The sequence below is a fragment of the Pan troglodytes genome, chromosome 11, assembly GCF_028858775.2.
Source record: "Pan troglodytes isolate AG18354 chromosome 11, NHGRI_mPanTro3-v2.0_pri, whole genome shotgun sequence".
Lineage (NCBI taxonomy): Eukaryota > Metazoa > Chordata > Mammalia > Primates > Hominidae > Pan > Pan troglodytes.
The window spans coordinates 101099859-101115422 of NC_072409.2; the positions used below are offsets into that span (position 1 = coordinate 101099859).

Consider the following 15564-nt stretch of genomic DNA (forward strand, 5'->3'; position numbering starts at 1 on the left):
GAATGTCATTCCTTAATTGTTGAAGATTGGGAACTGTGATAGTCAATATAAGTGTCCCCTACGAAAGGAATATCTTCTATTTTTATATCAACCCAGACATTTTTCTTTTTACAGGAAGGCTGAAATTGCAATGAATATGGGTGAAACTCGTATTATTTCCAGTGCTATTCTTTCAGCCATAGATGAAGACTCACCCAGGGAGAAGATTTACTATGTATTTGAAAGGCTTCCCCAAAATGGGCAACTTCAGCTTAAGGTTAGTGACTTTTTACTTTTATTTTTCAAAACTAACATAGCAGGTATAAATCTTCTCAATATACACATTTCTATGATGGGATTTATTCTGATAGACATATATTTGCCTAGAAGTAGAAAATTTAATTTTACTAGTTCAGGGTGAATTCATGCTGTTCTAAAGTCTTTGTCAACATGGGGTAAATTCAACAAATATTAAGATTCCTCATTGCTCCCTCTCCCGTAGGATTATCCCTAAATTCTGAGGGAGGGAATTACTGGGGTAAACCAAGCTGTCTGCTTTCTGAGGATAATCCAGGATCTTTTGTGATATCTTCATTTCTACCAGATTTTTGACTTGTGATTCATGTAACTTTCCTCTTTAGCATCCATCATCTCAATTATAAAACTCCTTCAAGTCTACAATCTTTCTTGTTCTCTCAATCTCTCTCTCTGTGTGTGTGTGTGTGTGTGTGTGCGTGTGTGTGTGGGTGTGTGTATTTCAGCTAAATTCTAGATCATTCTCAGGAAAATGAAAACTTTCATTATTTTTTCATGATAATCAGGTTCAAGGAAACTTGGAGGGCTGCCTCTAGCTCCTCTGGCCCTAATGTCTCTGTTAAAACATTATCTGAATCCCAGCACTTTGGGAGGCCAAGGTGGGCGGATCACAAGGTCAGGAGATCAAGACCATCCTGGCCAACGTGGTGAAACCCCATCTCTACTAAAAATACAAAAATTAGCTGGGTGTGGCAGCACACGCATGTAATCCCAGCTACTCATTACTCTGCAGGCAGAGGCAGGAGAATTACTTGAACCCGGGGGGGCAGAGGTTGCAGTGGGCTGAGATTGTGCTGCTGCACTCCAGCCTGGGTGACAGAGCAAGACTCCGTCTTAAAAAACAAAACAAAACAAAACAAAACAAAACAAACCATTATCTGAGTATTATCACCTCCTGCCTTCTCAATGATTTGCCACAGTGAGCATCTTTCTTTCTTTTCTTCCAATTCTCATCTTTGTCCCTGAGCAGGGGCAATCCTTATGTCTTCTCCAGGGAGACTACTTACTCCACAAACAATATGCCAAATTGTTCTGTATTCTATCTGACATGAACTTAAAAGATGAAAGTTCAGTGTCTTCATCCCACTGCAGTCCCACCTCCCCTTGCAGCACCAGAACCCTTATTGTTTAGGTTCAGATGGGCAAAGTCTTGGACCAAAAAGGCAGTGTGGGAGAAAACTTCATGTGGGAGTCCTGCTAGCATAACAGATTTTAACAACTGCCAAATTTGAATCCCATGAACTGCATGACACCATAAATTAACATTCCTGGAATTGTATATGTTCTCAAAATTAGATGCTTTAATGGAAAGCAAATAAGCATGGAAACAATAAAGGGAGGATTCTAGGGGTAGGGTCACCTGGGTTTTACTGCTAACTCAATAGCTTGCTCTGTGATTTGATAAAATGTCCTTGTTTCACTTTAGGCCTAGAATAGCAAAATTTCAGTCTGATTCAGACTGTGTGCATGATGCCCAAGGATCAGCCCAACATGAATTATATAGATCAGTCACCTGAGAAGGTCAGTTGTGTAATCAGTCCAAATGTTTATTTCAATGGTAGATTAAGACTAGCAACCACAACCACCAACCATCCCCATTGCAATTATTTGATGGAATGCTTAACTTTCCATCTAGTGGAGGCACAGTCCTAGAAAAGCAGCAAGAATTCATTCTGTGTGGAACAGCTTGATTGTCATAGATTGTAGGCACCATAGAGAATCAGAGTGAAGAGCCATCACTGATTTAAATTGAGGTACAGCTGTGTCCTTATTTCATTTCAAAGAGTAATGAAGCAGAAATGCAGTGAGAGCTCACACATTTGGGTGGCTTGGGAACGGAACTGTTTTGGATATGTGAAAATGCAGATGGGTCCAGGTTCCCAGTATGGCTCCACACAGTTCTCTCCCAGCTCCCTAGCAGTTCTCCGAGTCTTTCCAAGACCAAGGACCAGGACTCCAGCCTTCCTGGACTCTCCCAAGAGTTATCGTTTTCTTATTGACTTCTCTTAGTTTTCGCCATCTTGAATCTGACTTTTATTTTCTTTCTATTTCTGGGTCTTCAAATGATTTTATTAAGTCAGTCTTACATTTTGGAGTGCAAGTAAGGAATTACATGGAGACAAGAGAGAGGAAAAGATGTCTTCTTCTGTGCTTACTTCCTTAGACAAGATTAGAAAAGGGAAAATGTGAAATAGAATTGCAGGCTTTCCCGTTTAAAACCTGAAAGAGTCTGTTTTAAAAATTATATTGGCAAATAGGTCTTATGGAAACAAACTCTAGCTTAATTATTATGATGTAATTAACTTCCATCCAGTGAGCATGAGGGCAGAACATAAGTCTGCAAACATCAGATGGATAAACATATTAAAGAGAAAGAAACGTTATCAAGTAGAATGACATAAAGGCAAGTGGTAGCACAATGGCAAGAGAGGAGGACAAAGTTCTTTTGCCAGGAACTGGGAGTCTGTGGAATGTGGAAGTCTGTATTCTATCTGACATGAACTTAAAAGATGAAAGGTCAGTGTCTTCATCCCACTGCTGTGCCACCTCCCCTTGCTGTACCAGAGCCCCCATTGTTTAGGTTCATATGGGCAAAGTCTTGGACCAAAGTATCAAGGGGAATAAAAAGTAAATGATTTACATTTCTGTTTTAGACTCTTAAATTAGACAGTAAAACCACAGGATAATATCATATAATAAATTTTAAGATGACTTTTTAAAAAATTATGTCTAATGACTTTTTATGAGCCATTCCTAGGGAAAGCTATGTACCTTAAATGAACAATAATAGGATTATTAATAAGATAATAAAGATTTATGATTACATTTTCTAACACTGTCAGTTGTTAGCCACCCCCCTCAGCATAAGAACCTTTTTAAATTCAAAATGCCACAATTTCTGCATCAAGCTCTGTACAAAACATATGCTTAAATAATGTTGGCTTACTTTTAGAAGATTCTGATAAAAATAATATATGATATTTGCAGTTTATATTTTTTGATGACTTAGGATATAAATGTAGGTAGTGATAGTGATCCCCATCATTTTCTTTCTTTAGTAAGGCTGGAAACATACTGGGGAGTAAATGCATCTGTTCTATTTTTGTTTTGTCTACTTCAGATAAGCCCAGTAATGAGCCATGTTGAAAAAAAGTATATTTGACTAGTTGAACATGAAAAGAACTAAAAAATGGAAACTCTAAAAGAAATACATTTAATTTCTAAAGAATCCCTTCCAAGAGCTCGATTACCCACCTCCTCTTATTAATTGGAATATTTAATCAGCTATGATTGCTTATGATAAATACCTTGGAAGTAACAATGCTGTTGAATTGTTTGACTTTGTCTGAAACCCTTTGGTTGAAGCCAGTGTTTTTCCAAGGTCTCAAATTATTCTAATATATTTCTTTGAAAAGAAAAAAAATCAGGTAAAGTGGCAAAAAGTAGTCTGGAATTTCCCTGAAATATTATTTATATTGGAGGTTTTTAGGGGATACAGAAAATGTCCACTAACATACGTTGGGGGAAAAGAAAAAACCATGAGCAGCTGACTAACTCTGGCTCCTTCCAGATAGGGAGGGACTGGGTTCCTCTCTCCCCTGGCATGAAATGCACTCAGGAGGAAGTGGATCTGAACTTGCTGAGATACACACACACCGGGGCAATGGATTCCCAGAATCAAGATAGCTTCACCTTCTACCTTTGGGATGACAACAACAGGTCCCCTGCTCTTGACTGTCAAATCACCATCAAGGACATGGAAAAAGGTAAAAGCATGTCTACCAAGGTTTACTGGGATCAACTTTGCTAACTGGTATAAGTATTCCACATTTGTTTCTTTCTCTCTCTTTCCCTCCCTTCTTTCCTTTTTTCCTGCCACTCTTAATCTTTGAAATTCTATCATTTATATTTAGATCCTTTGGCTTCTCACCTGCTTTGCCTGGGATCTATGTGGTTCACATAAGTAGCCAATCCAGTCGTTATTTTAAAAAGTTTATTGGAAATTCAGCCTTGCACACAATATGGCTATACAGGCTACTTTAACTGTTAGGATTTTTTTGCTTTAAGTAAAATTTTACCAAATTGATGTGTAACTCTAGTTTTATCTTCCGGAAGTGATCTATCACTGGAAAATGGAGTTTCAAAGGAAAAGTACTTCTAAAACAATAAAATAATAAATGAAAAATACATTTTAAAATTTAAAAATAATAAAGATAAACTTTGTCATTAGAAAGGCTGGAAGTTGCTGCTTCTTTCACTTTGAAAGTGCTAACATATACTCTTTAGGGACAAGGAAAGACACTATAAGATCAACTTCTTGTGAGTTAATTAAGCAGAGTCAGTTGTATAAGTGGTGAATGAGGGAGAGTTAAATGGAAGATGGAGGAGAGTTTGTTTAAAAATCTCAGCAAGGAAGAGTAGAAGCTCTTGATACCCAACTGTTACTACCCTGTAATTTTGCTTCAGCTTATGTGAGGATCATATGTCATTCATCTGTATTATCCCAGGATCTAGATATTCCCAGGATGAAGCATAATCTTAGATCCTCAGTACATGCTTGATTGACTGAATGCTTCCCTTTTTTTGCCTTGGCTGCCAGGAAGCTCAGAGGTAAATTGAATGCTTAAGTGCAATAATAAAAAAAAATCTTGCTTTCTGTGTGGCAGAATTATAGTTGTCCTAAATTTTTAAAAAATTAATTCAGTTTGATCTTGAGATGTTTACATTGAGCTGTGTAATAATATATTTTATTTGCTTATTTCCTGGTTGTAAATGTGTTCCTTAAAGAAGTCTAATGAGTGATTTCAGATAAGCTAGATGTTACTGTACACATTTATCTCTCCCTGCAAAACAACTATGTTCATCATAAATGTATGTCCAGGCAAATCGTAATACAAGTAATATATTAGGGCAGACAACTAGTGTATTAGAGTAGGCCACCTTCTCATTGGCTCAGCACAACACAACTTTACAGTGACATAGGAGAGCTCTGTTCCACGTAGTCTTCTAGGGACTCTTTATATCTAGACATTCCCTTATTCTGAAGGCCTTAGAGTCACTCAAGAAGTGAGATATGGAAGAAAATTAGGGGATGTCATGCACTAGGTGTGAAGGTTGTGTACCTCTCTTGTACACATTCCAGTGGCTGAATCACAGCCACATGCCACATTAAGAGAGGCTGGGCAATAGAAACTTTAGCTTTGCACCCAGGAAGAAAGGAAATAAAGTTAGCCAGTGCGTTGCCAGACTCTGCTGCAATTGACATGTGATTATTTTCTAAAAGGATTTTTGAAAACCTATACCGAGTAGACACATTGTCCTATTAACATTTTCAGTTCAAATTTTTTCTTCTTTGTTTCTTCTTACAAAGTGGTGTTTTGTCACTGTACAGTTTTTTGTTTTGTTTTGTTTTGTTTTGTTTTACTTAACATGAGTTTTTTCAGGTTGCTGCATAACTTTGTAGCCATAATTGTTTATCTCTAAACAAGACTATACTAAAGAGTTAGATTTAATCACAACCTTAAAATTGAGCATTTGGTTGTTTCCATTTGGGAGCTATTATAAATAACATTAAGCTTCCCAATTGCTGTGTTGCTGTGTTTTCTGATTTGCACAGTGGCAGAAATGATGTTGAGATCTTTCAGATAAGTTTAGGAGGACATTGTCTACAGTTGACTCTAACCTACACTCTGCCCTTACAGTGCTGAAAACTTGCATCAAGGCAAGAGCTGGTTGCTCTTCCTCCCCTCAGGTCCATTTCCTGCTCCTGGTGAAACCTCTCGTGGGTGCTTTGTGTTTCCCGCACCTAATTCATTCTTCTTACTTCCTTGATGTATTCATCTTGCTTCTGTCTGTAGCATCTGTGGCTAAGGTTTTGATTTAAATTTAGAATGGTCTTTGATTCTACGTAGGACTGAAGTTGCATAGCATTTTGAGATAAAAGCATAGTATATGAAAAGACCAATTTAGTAATCTGAAATAGCGTTTTCCAGTCATGGCACCATTGACATTTTGGGATGGAGGATTCTTTATTGCAGGTGACTCCCTTGTGCATTGTAAAATGTTTAGCAGCATCCCGGGTCTCTGAATCTAGAAGCCAGTAGCAACTCCCAGTTATGACAACCAAAAATGTCTCCAGACATTGCCAAATGTCCCTGGGGGAGCAAAATTGCCTGTCGTTGAGAACCACTGGTTAAAATTGTACCACTTTGATGGTTTATTTGTATTTCTTATTTCTTCATGAGACTGAATATCTTTAAAAAATTTTTTTGGCCACTGTGTTTTTAAGTTCAGAAATAGCTTGGCATTTACATCACATGTTTTTCTTTTTGGATATTCACCCTTTCAGTATTAGTTCACAAGAGCTCCCTAGGTATTAAAGACAGGGAACAAAATAATGCAGTGTTTAAGAGCTTGTGCTCTGGGCTCAGACGGCTTGCGTACGAATTCTCACTCAATGTTTTATTAATTTTGTAACCACAAGCAGGTAAGTTAGCATTTCTATACCTTAGCTTCCTCATTTATAATTTGGGTATATGATATGACAATACCTCACAAGATTAGTGTGAAGGTGTAAGGGTCTTTAGTTCTGTACCTGACATAGAGTAGAAGCTCTATATTTGAGATATGATCACTTGGTAATGGACGTCAGGTGAACAAAATTCAATTATGATCCCTAGTTTGTGAAACTGCATCATTGGTCCATGTGTGACCCACTTCTACCTTCCTCAGTCATACATTTAAAAAAAATAGTGGTGAATTATGCATAACACAAAATGTACCATCTTAACCATTTTTAAGTGTACCAGTTCATAGTGTTAAGTATATTCATGTTGTTGTCCATCCAATCTCCAGAATTTTTTCATCTCAGAAAACTTAAAGTCTATACCCATTAAATAATGACTCCTCATTTCCCCCTCCCTGGCAACCATTGTCCTATGTTCTGTCTCTATGAGTTTTGCTACTCTAGGTACTTCATGTAAGTGGAATCATATAGTATATATCTTTTCATGACTGGCTTATTTCACTTAGCATAATGTCCTCAAGGTTCATGCATGTTGTAGCATGTGCCAGGACTCCCTTCCCTTTTAAGGCTGAATGGTATTACAGTGTATGTATATGCCACATTTTGTTTATCCACTCATCTGTTGAGAGGCACTTGAGTTGTTTGCATGTCTTGGCTATTGTGAATAATCCTGATATGAATATGGTAGTATAAATATACATTTAAAAAATATATCATGAACATTTGTGCAACTACCACACAATTGAAGGACTGGAATATTAATAATAGACATCTTCCTACATTCTCCAGAAAAAAATACCATTCTAAATTTTGTATTTCTTCTTACTTTTATCATTTTCTCAGCTTGCTCATATAACTAATGAATGTTAATAAACTACATCTGTGTTGTTCCATGTAGCTGTAGTTCATTCATTTGACTACTGCATGAAATTCAGTTGTGTGAATAGAACACAATTTGTGTATACATTCACTTTTTGAAAAGGCATTTGGGTTGCATGTAATGCTTTCAATTACAGACAGTACTGCAATGACCATTTGGGTGCATGTCTCCAAGGGTAGCAGGGCAAGTGTTTCTTTCAAGTACATAGCTGGGGTGGAATTGCTGGGTCAAGGCATACGTGAACATTCGACTCTTTACAAAATAATGCCAAATCTTGTACCAATTTACACTCTTTCCAAAATTGTATGCAAGACTCTCTTGAGCTATGTCTTCAACACTTTGTACAGTCAGGCTTCTACATCCTTGCCAATCAAAAAGTTATGAGATGACAATTTATCATGATATTTGTATTTCCATAATTACTAATGAGCTTGAGCATTTAAAAATATCTTTACTGGCCACGTGAATTTCTTCTGTGAAATATCTGCTCATGCCTTTTGGTTAATTATTTATATTCATAATAGTTATATAAACCTTTCTATGTCATATTAATTTTGATTTTTGCACAGTTTTGGCCTTTGTCTTCTGCCTTTGCCTTGGACATAATGTATTTTTTGATATGATTATTGACCATAACCTCTTATGTCATGTAGGTGATATTGTCATCCTTACAAAACCACTCGTGGTGTCTAAAGGTGATAGAGGTTTCTTAACAACCACCACTCTCCTGGCTGTGGACGGAACAGACAAGCCTGAGGAACTGCTCTATGTCATCACCTCCCCTCCACGATATGGCCAGATCGAATATGTTCACTATCCTGGAGTTCCCATTACAAACTTCAGCCAAATGGATATAGCGGGGCAGACAGTTTGCTATGTACACAAGAGCAAGGTGACTGTCTCCAGTGACAGATTCAGGTGAGCCCCATGGAAACTTTTCAAACCCCTTCTTTGGATTAATACTTACAGAAAAGGAGATCTGTTAATGTGCTTCACTATAGTAACCATTTCACAAAATACATGTATCTTATAACATCATGCTGTATACCTTAAATATATAGAATGAAATTTGTTTTTTAAAAAAAGGAAAGAAAAGGAGAAAAAAATGAGTCATTTTTCAGCTCTGGTGCAGCTGTGTTTTTCTTCTACTGTCTTGTTGTATGTAAGGTGAAGCCACACGATTAAAATGACAGCAGCAAAGCAAGAAATTAGGGCCTGTTATTGAAAAATAAACACAGTAAACAGATCTTTATGCAAGTTCTGCTACGAGGAGAAATGTGAAAAGCTGAGGCTCCCAGCTAAAGATAGATCTGGAAAAGTCATTTCCCTCTTTTTGGAGTATGTTTTTCTGTCTGACGAAAAGGAATTTATTAGTAAACATTTGGCATAAACAGACACTGCCTTTTGACACAATGTGTTCTGGTAACTGTATCATAAATCATGTTGTCATAAAGTAGATCATATTTCCCCATAGAAACAATGTTGTAATTGGGGGCTGCGCACCTGTTCCAGAATTCTGTATCAAATAAATCATTGGAATGAATAACAATCTGGTGAAAAGGCAAAGATACAACATTAATGAAAATCTACATGCATTTAAAATATGGAAATTTGTTTCAAGTCACATAAAGCAAGAGCCAAGTCCAGAAGATCTATAATTTCGCAGCTCTCAAAGCTGGCTGATCCTGAGGTCCTGGAGAGAAACACAGATCCCCAGGCCGGGCATGAGAACTGGGAAATGTTGGACTTTGAACGAACCATTGTATACAATCCAGTTTTGAGTTCTGTCAATTCAGAAGGAGGCCCGGAGAGCACTGGTTTGTCTATTGTACACCCACACTTTTGGTTCCTGGTGCAATTTTCACCACGTCACAATACAGTCTTCTAAAGAGCACTATAAAATAACATCAATGGAGCATACTCCTATATTATTCAATGGCTTCCCGTAAACTATCAAGTATCACTGTCACACCCATGTTCGAATATCACTGTCCTCTATCTTACTTTTACCTATCTAAATTCAGTATATCTGCTCTGATAAACACTGGTTAGATGTCAGTAAAGAGGATGCTGCTCACCTTTTTAGCATTAAAATGATTTTTGAAAGCTGATTTGGATAATCCAACAAAACAAAACAAAAAATCCCAGAAAGCTGGAACGAATATCTTATTTTTTTCTCTTGATAAGTGTCCCTTAACAAGCAGGTAATCATTTAATTGATCAATATTTTAACTAGTTCAGTCTTTGAGTGTTGCTAGGCATTCACTAAAATGTGAGATGTGGGGATTCCTTTTCAAGCTGGCTCTTTGGTTTGAGAGATGGAGTAGTGAAGTTAAGATACAGGCTTGGGGGCAAGAACTGCCTGAGTGACTCACAACTCTGTGACAATCATCAGGTTACACAACCTCCTGTGCTCTTGTTTCCTCTTCTTTGAAATGGAATGATGCTCGTAGCACCTGCCTCACAAGGTTGCGGGAGGTTTATATGAGCTTATGCATGTAAAGTATTAGTAGAACAACACCTGTCACATGGGAAGAACTAAGTAAGTGTTAGCTACTACTCTTATTGTCACTGTTGTTGTTGTCATTATATTCTTTCCTTGACGGCCTTCTTCCAATCTTTACAACACCAAGTATGATCTTGAAGGAGGAAAGGACTTACCAAGAGGAGCAATGATTGTTCTTTTTTTCCTGTTTGCTTATGGAGGCTGGGTGCTTCTTGGCTTAATACATTTGTATCAGATCCAGGGCTTTTAATTTTACATGCATTTCTGGAACTTCTAGCTTCTTTCCTTTCCTGCTTCCCTCCGTCAATGCCCACAGGACAGTCTGCTGAAGACATTAGTGACTGTCTTGAAGAAACCAGTGACCTTGCTGGAGAACACAGGACTGAATGCATAAAGATGTTCAGAAATGAAGGTTAGATATTAATCGAATGGTGAGAATAAAGAACAAAACCTCCATATGAAACGATTGGCAATACTGTAAAAATTTCCTGATTTGCATCTAGAGAAAGTCTTATTAGATGGCATTTTAGAAATCATTTATCCCAGGAATTTCTACATTTCTAGATCCTCAGATAATTGCCAGAGAGAACTACAAAATGCAAATTCTTGGGCCTTACCCCAGAGAGGCAACTTTGGTAAGTCCAGTCTCAGGCCCAGAAATCTGTATTTTTGAAAGATATCTTCAGGTAATTCTGATGCAGTCAGGACTAGCCATCAATAGTCTGGTCTAGTCTGTTGTTCTGAATTGTTCTGAGGAGCCTCAAGAATTTATGGAAGTTGAAGCTGGGGCAGTGGCTCACGCCTGTAATCCCAGCACTTTAGGAGGACGAGGCAGGTGGATCACCTGAGGTCAGGAGTTCGAGACCAGCCTGGCCAACATGGCGAAACCCCGTCTCTACTAAAAATACAAAAAATTAGTTGGGAGTGGTGGCGGGCACCTGTAATCCTAGCTACTTAGGAGGCTGTGGCAGGAGAATTGCTTGAGCCCGGGAGGCAGAAGTTGCAGTGAGCCACGATGGTGCCACTACACTCCAGCCTGGGCAACAAGAGCGAAACTCCATCTCAAAAAAAAGAATGTATAGAAGCCTTTTTAGGGCCTCCCAGAGGTTGAGATTCTGGGGCCTTCAGCCCAATGTACTGATGGAACTTAGGTGTGTGTGTTGTGTGTGAGTGTGTGTGGGTGTTGATACTAAAAACAGTACTATAAATACTATAAAACTAAATGTAAGAAAACAACGTTTTTATGCTTGCTAGTATTCAGTTTTTAGTAGTTAAAAGGTTTCCTTTTAAATACATTGATTCAAGTTAAAAATTGAATTGATAGAAAACTAGTAAATAATAAGAGTACACATAGTACAGGCATATGGCAAAAAATATGGTTTCAATTACTCAAGATTAGGAAACAAGGTTTTAGGGAGAAAATAAACAATAAAGGCTGAAAAGCATTGATTTGGTGCAATCCCTTATTTACACATAGGAAAGCTAGCATTGCCTGAACACCTGCAATGCACCAGAGAATGTCCTGGACTCTTTTTTATATGTTATTTTTCTTAAGCCTTATGACACCACCTTGCGAGAGATGCAATAGTGTTCCCATTGTACACATGAGAAAACCAAGGTTCCAAGAGGCAAAGGAAGTCACCTAAACTGACATAACTGAGTATCACTGCTGAATTTGGGGCTCAGAGCTCATTTCCAGTAGAAGGTTCTTTCCATTATACCTCGTTGCACCAAAAATTTGTGGAGAATATGCATTTGTGTGAAGGAACCTCCTCAACGTGTCATTCTGATATTTGGCCAGCAGTTTTACATATTTATAATGGAAGAGCCTAGCGTCTGCCCAAGACCCAAATTTTAATCTTGTCATTTCACTAACCCAATCACGGACTGCTATGTTGTTTGTCAAGTGGCGCTAAACCAAAGCTGAAAGCCTGTTTTAATGAAAGTGTGATCATGGTGCTTTTTAAAAATTAAATATATGCAACCAATCTAATCACCTAAATTTACGTTGCTTGCTGTTAAATTTGGCAAGGAATTTGGCTGGGTAGAAGAGATAAATTCTGTGGCAGAGGATTTTCCCCCTTCCCTTTTTAATGTAAGCTATGGCAGCATTAATTAAATGGGGGAGTTTAATAGTCAGATTTTACCTTCTGCAAAAATATTTTGTGAATCATAAATTTCTCCTGCATTGTTTGGTGCTGCTGGCCTGGAAGAAAGATTTGGCAGCATGTTCTAGGACAGATGACACCGAGTGATTAGCAAGCTGACTTCAGCTGCTGGCAGCCGGGTACTAAAAGAACATGCTAATGTCCTCCATTTTGACATGCCGGCTGGACTTTTTTTTTTTTTTTTTTTTTTTTTTTTTTCTGAGGAGCTGGCGCTATTTATGATTCCATTTTTATCTCTTAAATGCCATGACAGATGGCAGCTTCTTCAGCCAACTCTATTGCCAGGCAATGCAGAAAGCTTGAAAGCACCGTAGTAATGGTGAAATCAGACCAGGCAGGCACCCCAGTCAAATCTGAGAGTTATTCCCCAAATTTCATGAGAGCGGTGGTCATCTTGGCTGCATCTCTTCTCAGGGGGATGTAACAAGGGAAATTAAACAAAATGGACCCACAGAAGGAGCTGCTACCACCAACTTCTTCACCTCAGAATGGATACCAACATAGCAATGGCTTTATGGTTTTAAACATTGAGAATGTATTTGGAGGATTTAGGGGAGCGGGTATTTGGAAGACCATCTGATTGATCAGCTTTTCCAGACATGAACAGCACTGACCTTTTTTCACTTGTTCTGCTAGCTTTATTTTGAATGGGAACTCAACCGTAACCATTCATTCTGTCCCTCTCTCTGATGATGTCTCTCTGCCTGTGAGTAGTTTGCACTGTTACTTGTGAAAGTGGAATGATGTTATTTGATCCAGTCATGTTTAGAAATTGCATCATTTTCACCCCTGGCCTATTAGCTTTAGGTCAGCACTGACAGCTGCCTTGGTGTCCCAGATAGGAGCGCTGGCCTCAGAAAACATATTTCTTACTCTTCTGTGGTCTGTGGCCCGCGTGCCCTCACTCCCATCTGTCTGATGGCAGGCTGCCTGTTTCCAACGTGGGCAGATCACGATCATCCAGCAGGGAGGGGTTTGAGATGGACAGCCTGGATCATAAGACAACTTCGGTGACCGCACAGAGGCCATGCACGCATCGAGTAGATGTGGCCGTCCTGAGATGAGCTTTGAGGACCCCGTCAGGCATTCTTGCAATTCAGTCTCCAGGGAGGAAAGCCAGAATTAGATATTCAAGATGGCCGCCTCTGATGGAGTCCCTGGCACTCACTCAAGCTTGCATTTGGGTTTGTTGCTCCTGGTCCCATCTCTCCCCTTCTTTCTTCTTCCTTCTCTGCTGATATTTGACATACTTTTAATAGTGCACAATGTCTATAGCTCTACAATTAATGCTAATGCTAAAAATACACGTCCTTTGGCTTTTATTTGCACTAAGGTACCAATGGCTGATTTAACACTCTCCACAGAGCACACTTGATACAGGGATCTGGTAAGGAACAGAGAGCCAGTTTAATGTGAAACAGGGTAGAATGAGAGGTGTGAAACATATTTCTGGAGGGGGAAAATGGGAAAAAGGGAACTTGGAGGCACTGAGGGAGCACCGAGCCTCCTTCTTATTTTATTGTGGGTCAGATGATAGGATCTGGGGGGAATATGAAAAAGTAACAGAAAAACAATAGAATAAAGGCATAACTCTGTTCTCAGGCTCTGCCTGAGAAATAAAGCATAATTTTATACCTAAAAATGTATATCAATTTACTTTTGAAACTGTGAAGGTGACTAAGTAAAAAGTTTGAAGAACAGACATATTTTTCTAGGTTCCTTTATTTTCTTTTTTAAAATTATTTTTCTTTTTTTAAGATGGGCTTTTGCCATGTTGCCCAGGCTGGTCTCAAACTCCTGAGCTCGAGCGCTCCACCCACCCCAGCCTCCCAGAGTGTCCAAGCTATAGGCATGAGCTACCGCGCCTGACTTCCTTTCCTTCCCTTCCCTTCCCTTCCCTTCCCTTCCCTTCCCTTCCCTCCCCCCCTCCCCTCCCTCCCCTCCCTCCTCTCCCTCCTCCCTCTCCCCCTCCCCTCCCTCCCCTCCCTCCTCCCTCTCCCCCCTCCCCTCCCTCCCCTCCCTTCCCTCCCTTTCCTTTCCTCTTTTTTTTTTTTTTTTTTTTGAGACAGGTTCTCTGTCTGTTGCCCAGGCTGGAGTGCGGTGGCACGTTCATGGCTCACTGTAGCCTCAACTTCCCAGGATCAAGTGATCCTTCCACCTCAGCCTCCCTAGTAGCTGGGGCTACAGGCACGCACCACACCCAGCTAAATTTTGTATTTTTTGTAGGGAAAGGGTTTTGCCATGTTACCCAGGCTGATATTGAACTCCTGGACTCAAGCCATCTGCCCGCCTTGGCCAGCCAAGGTACTGGGTTTACAGGTGTGAGCCACTGCACCAGCCTCTTTTATTTTTTTAATAAATAATTGATTTTTATAAATGCCTCATGATCCAGTAATGAAATTGCCCAATTTGTTAAAAATATACTTATCAAAGGTTTAATTTTATGAAAGGAAAACTGATTGGTTTGTTTTAAGAAAATTATGTGATTTTGCTCAATCTATAATTCTAAAGGTAACTGAATACCTTTATTCAAAGTGTAAAAAATGCTGCTGTGGGGGAAATGTATGAGCTTTCATTCTTTACAAGTCGAGGTGTGTGAAATGTCAAAATTTACTTTATTTGTTGTATTTCACTTAGCAATTTTAACTTTTTGGACATAGATTTCTTTTTCTTTGCGTCAAATCAGACATATTTTCCTTGTCGACAGTGTTATTAACTAGATAATTAGAAAACTAAAAAACTTCAGCATAGCCTTCAAAGCAATATCGGTACTCAGCCAAACTCATCTCTTTTTACTTTTTGTCTAACTGCCCTCCCCGAGTCCGTGGTCGCAGGCAGGCTGGTTGACTCATTGCTCTCACACTATCTAATAGTTTCAGGTTTCTTCATGCTCAAAAGGATCAATGCTCAAACCCTGAAGGACAAGACACATTTCACAAAGAATAAAGGGATTGTTAGTCAAATCTGCCAGATTTGTAAAATAAATATAAATGCCATAACTTCTCTAGTTAAAAAAGAACTTCCAAAGAAAATATACAATTTATATATGTATATAAAATTTATACATAAAAATGTTATGTATAGTTTACACATTCTACAAAAGCATTAGTTTTACAGGTTTTTGTATCGGTGGAATGGAAGAGTGCATCCTCTACGAATATTTCCAGCAACTATGGTACACGGAGAAAAG

The 15564-nt window shown here is 38.8% G+C and overlaps 1 protein-coding gene across 4 annotated transcripts in view; it reads left to right on the forward strand.

The window, feature by feature from the left end:
* FREM1 (FRAS1 related extracellular matrix 1) overlaps nucleotides 1–15564 on the forward strand; it is a 256334-nt gene that overhangs the window by 200542 nt on the left and 40228 nt on the right. For 2 of the 4 annotated variants that reach the window (XM_054657951.1, XM_009456318.4), the window contains 3 exons: nucleotides 115–256; nucleotides 3866–4061; nucleotides 8354–8618. In XM_054657951.1, the coding sequence (XP_054513926.1) occupies nucleotides 115–256; nucleotides 3866–4061; nucleotides 8354–8618 (603 nt within the window). The other 2 variants (XM_054657963.2, XM_063787960.1) reach the window with 2 other exon arrangements.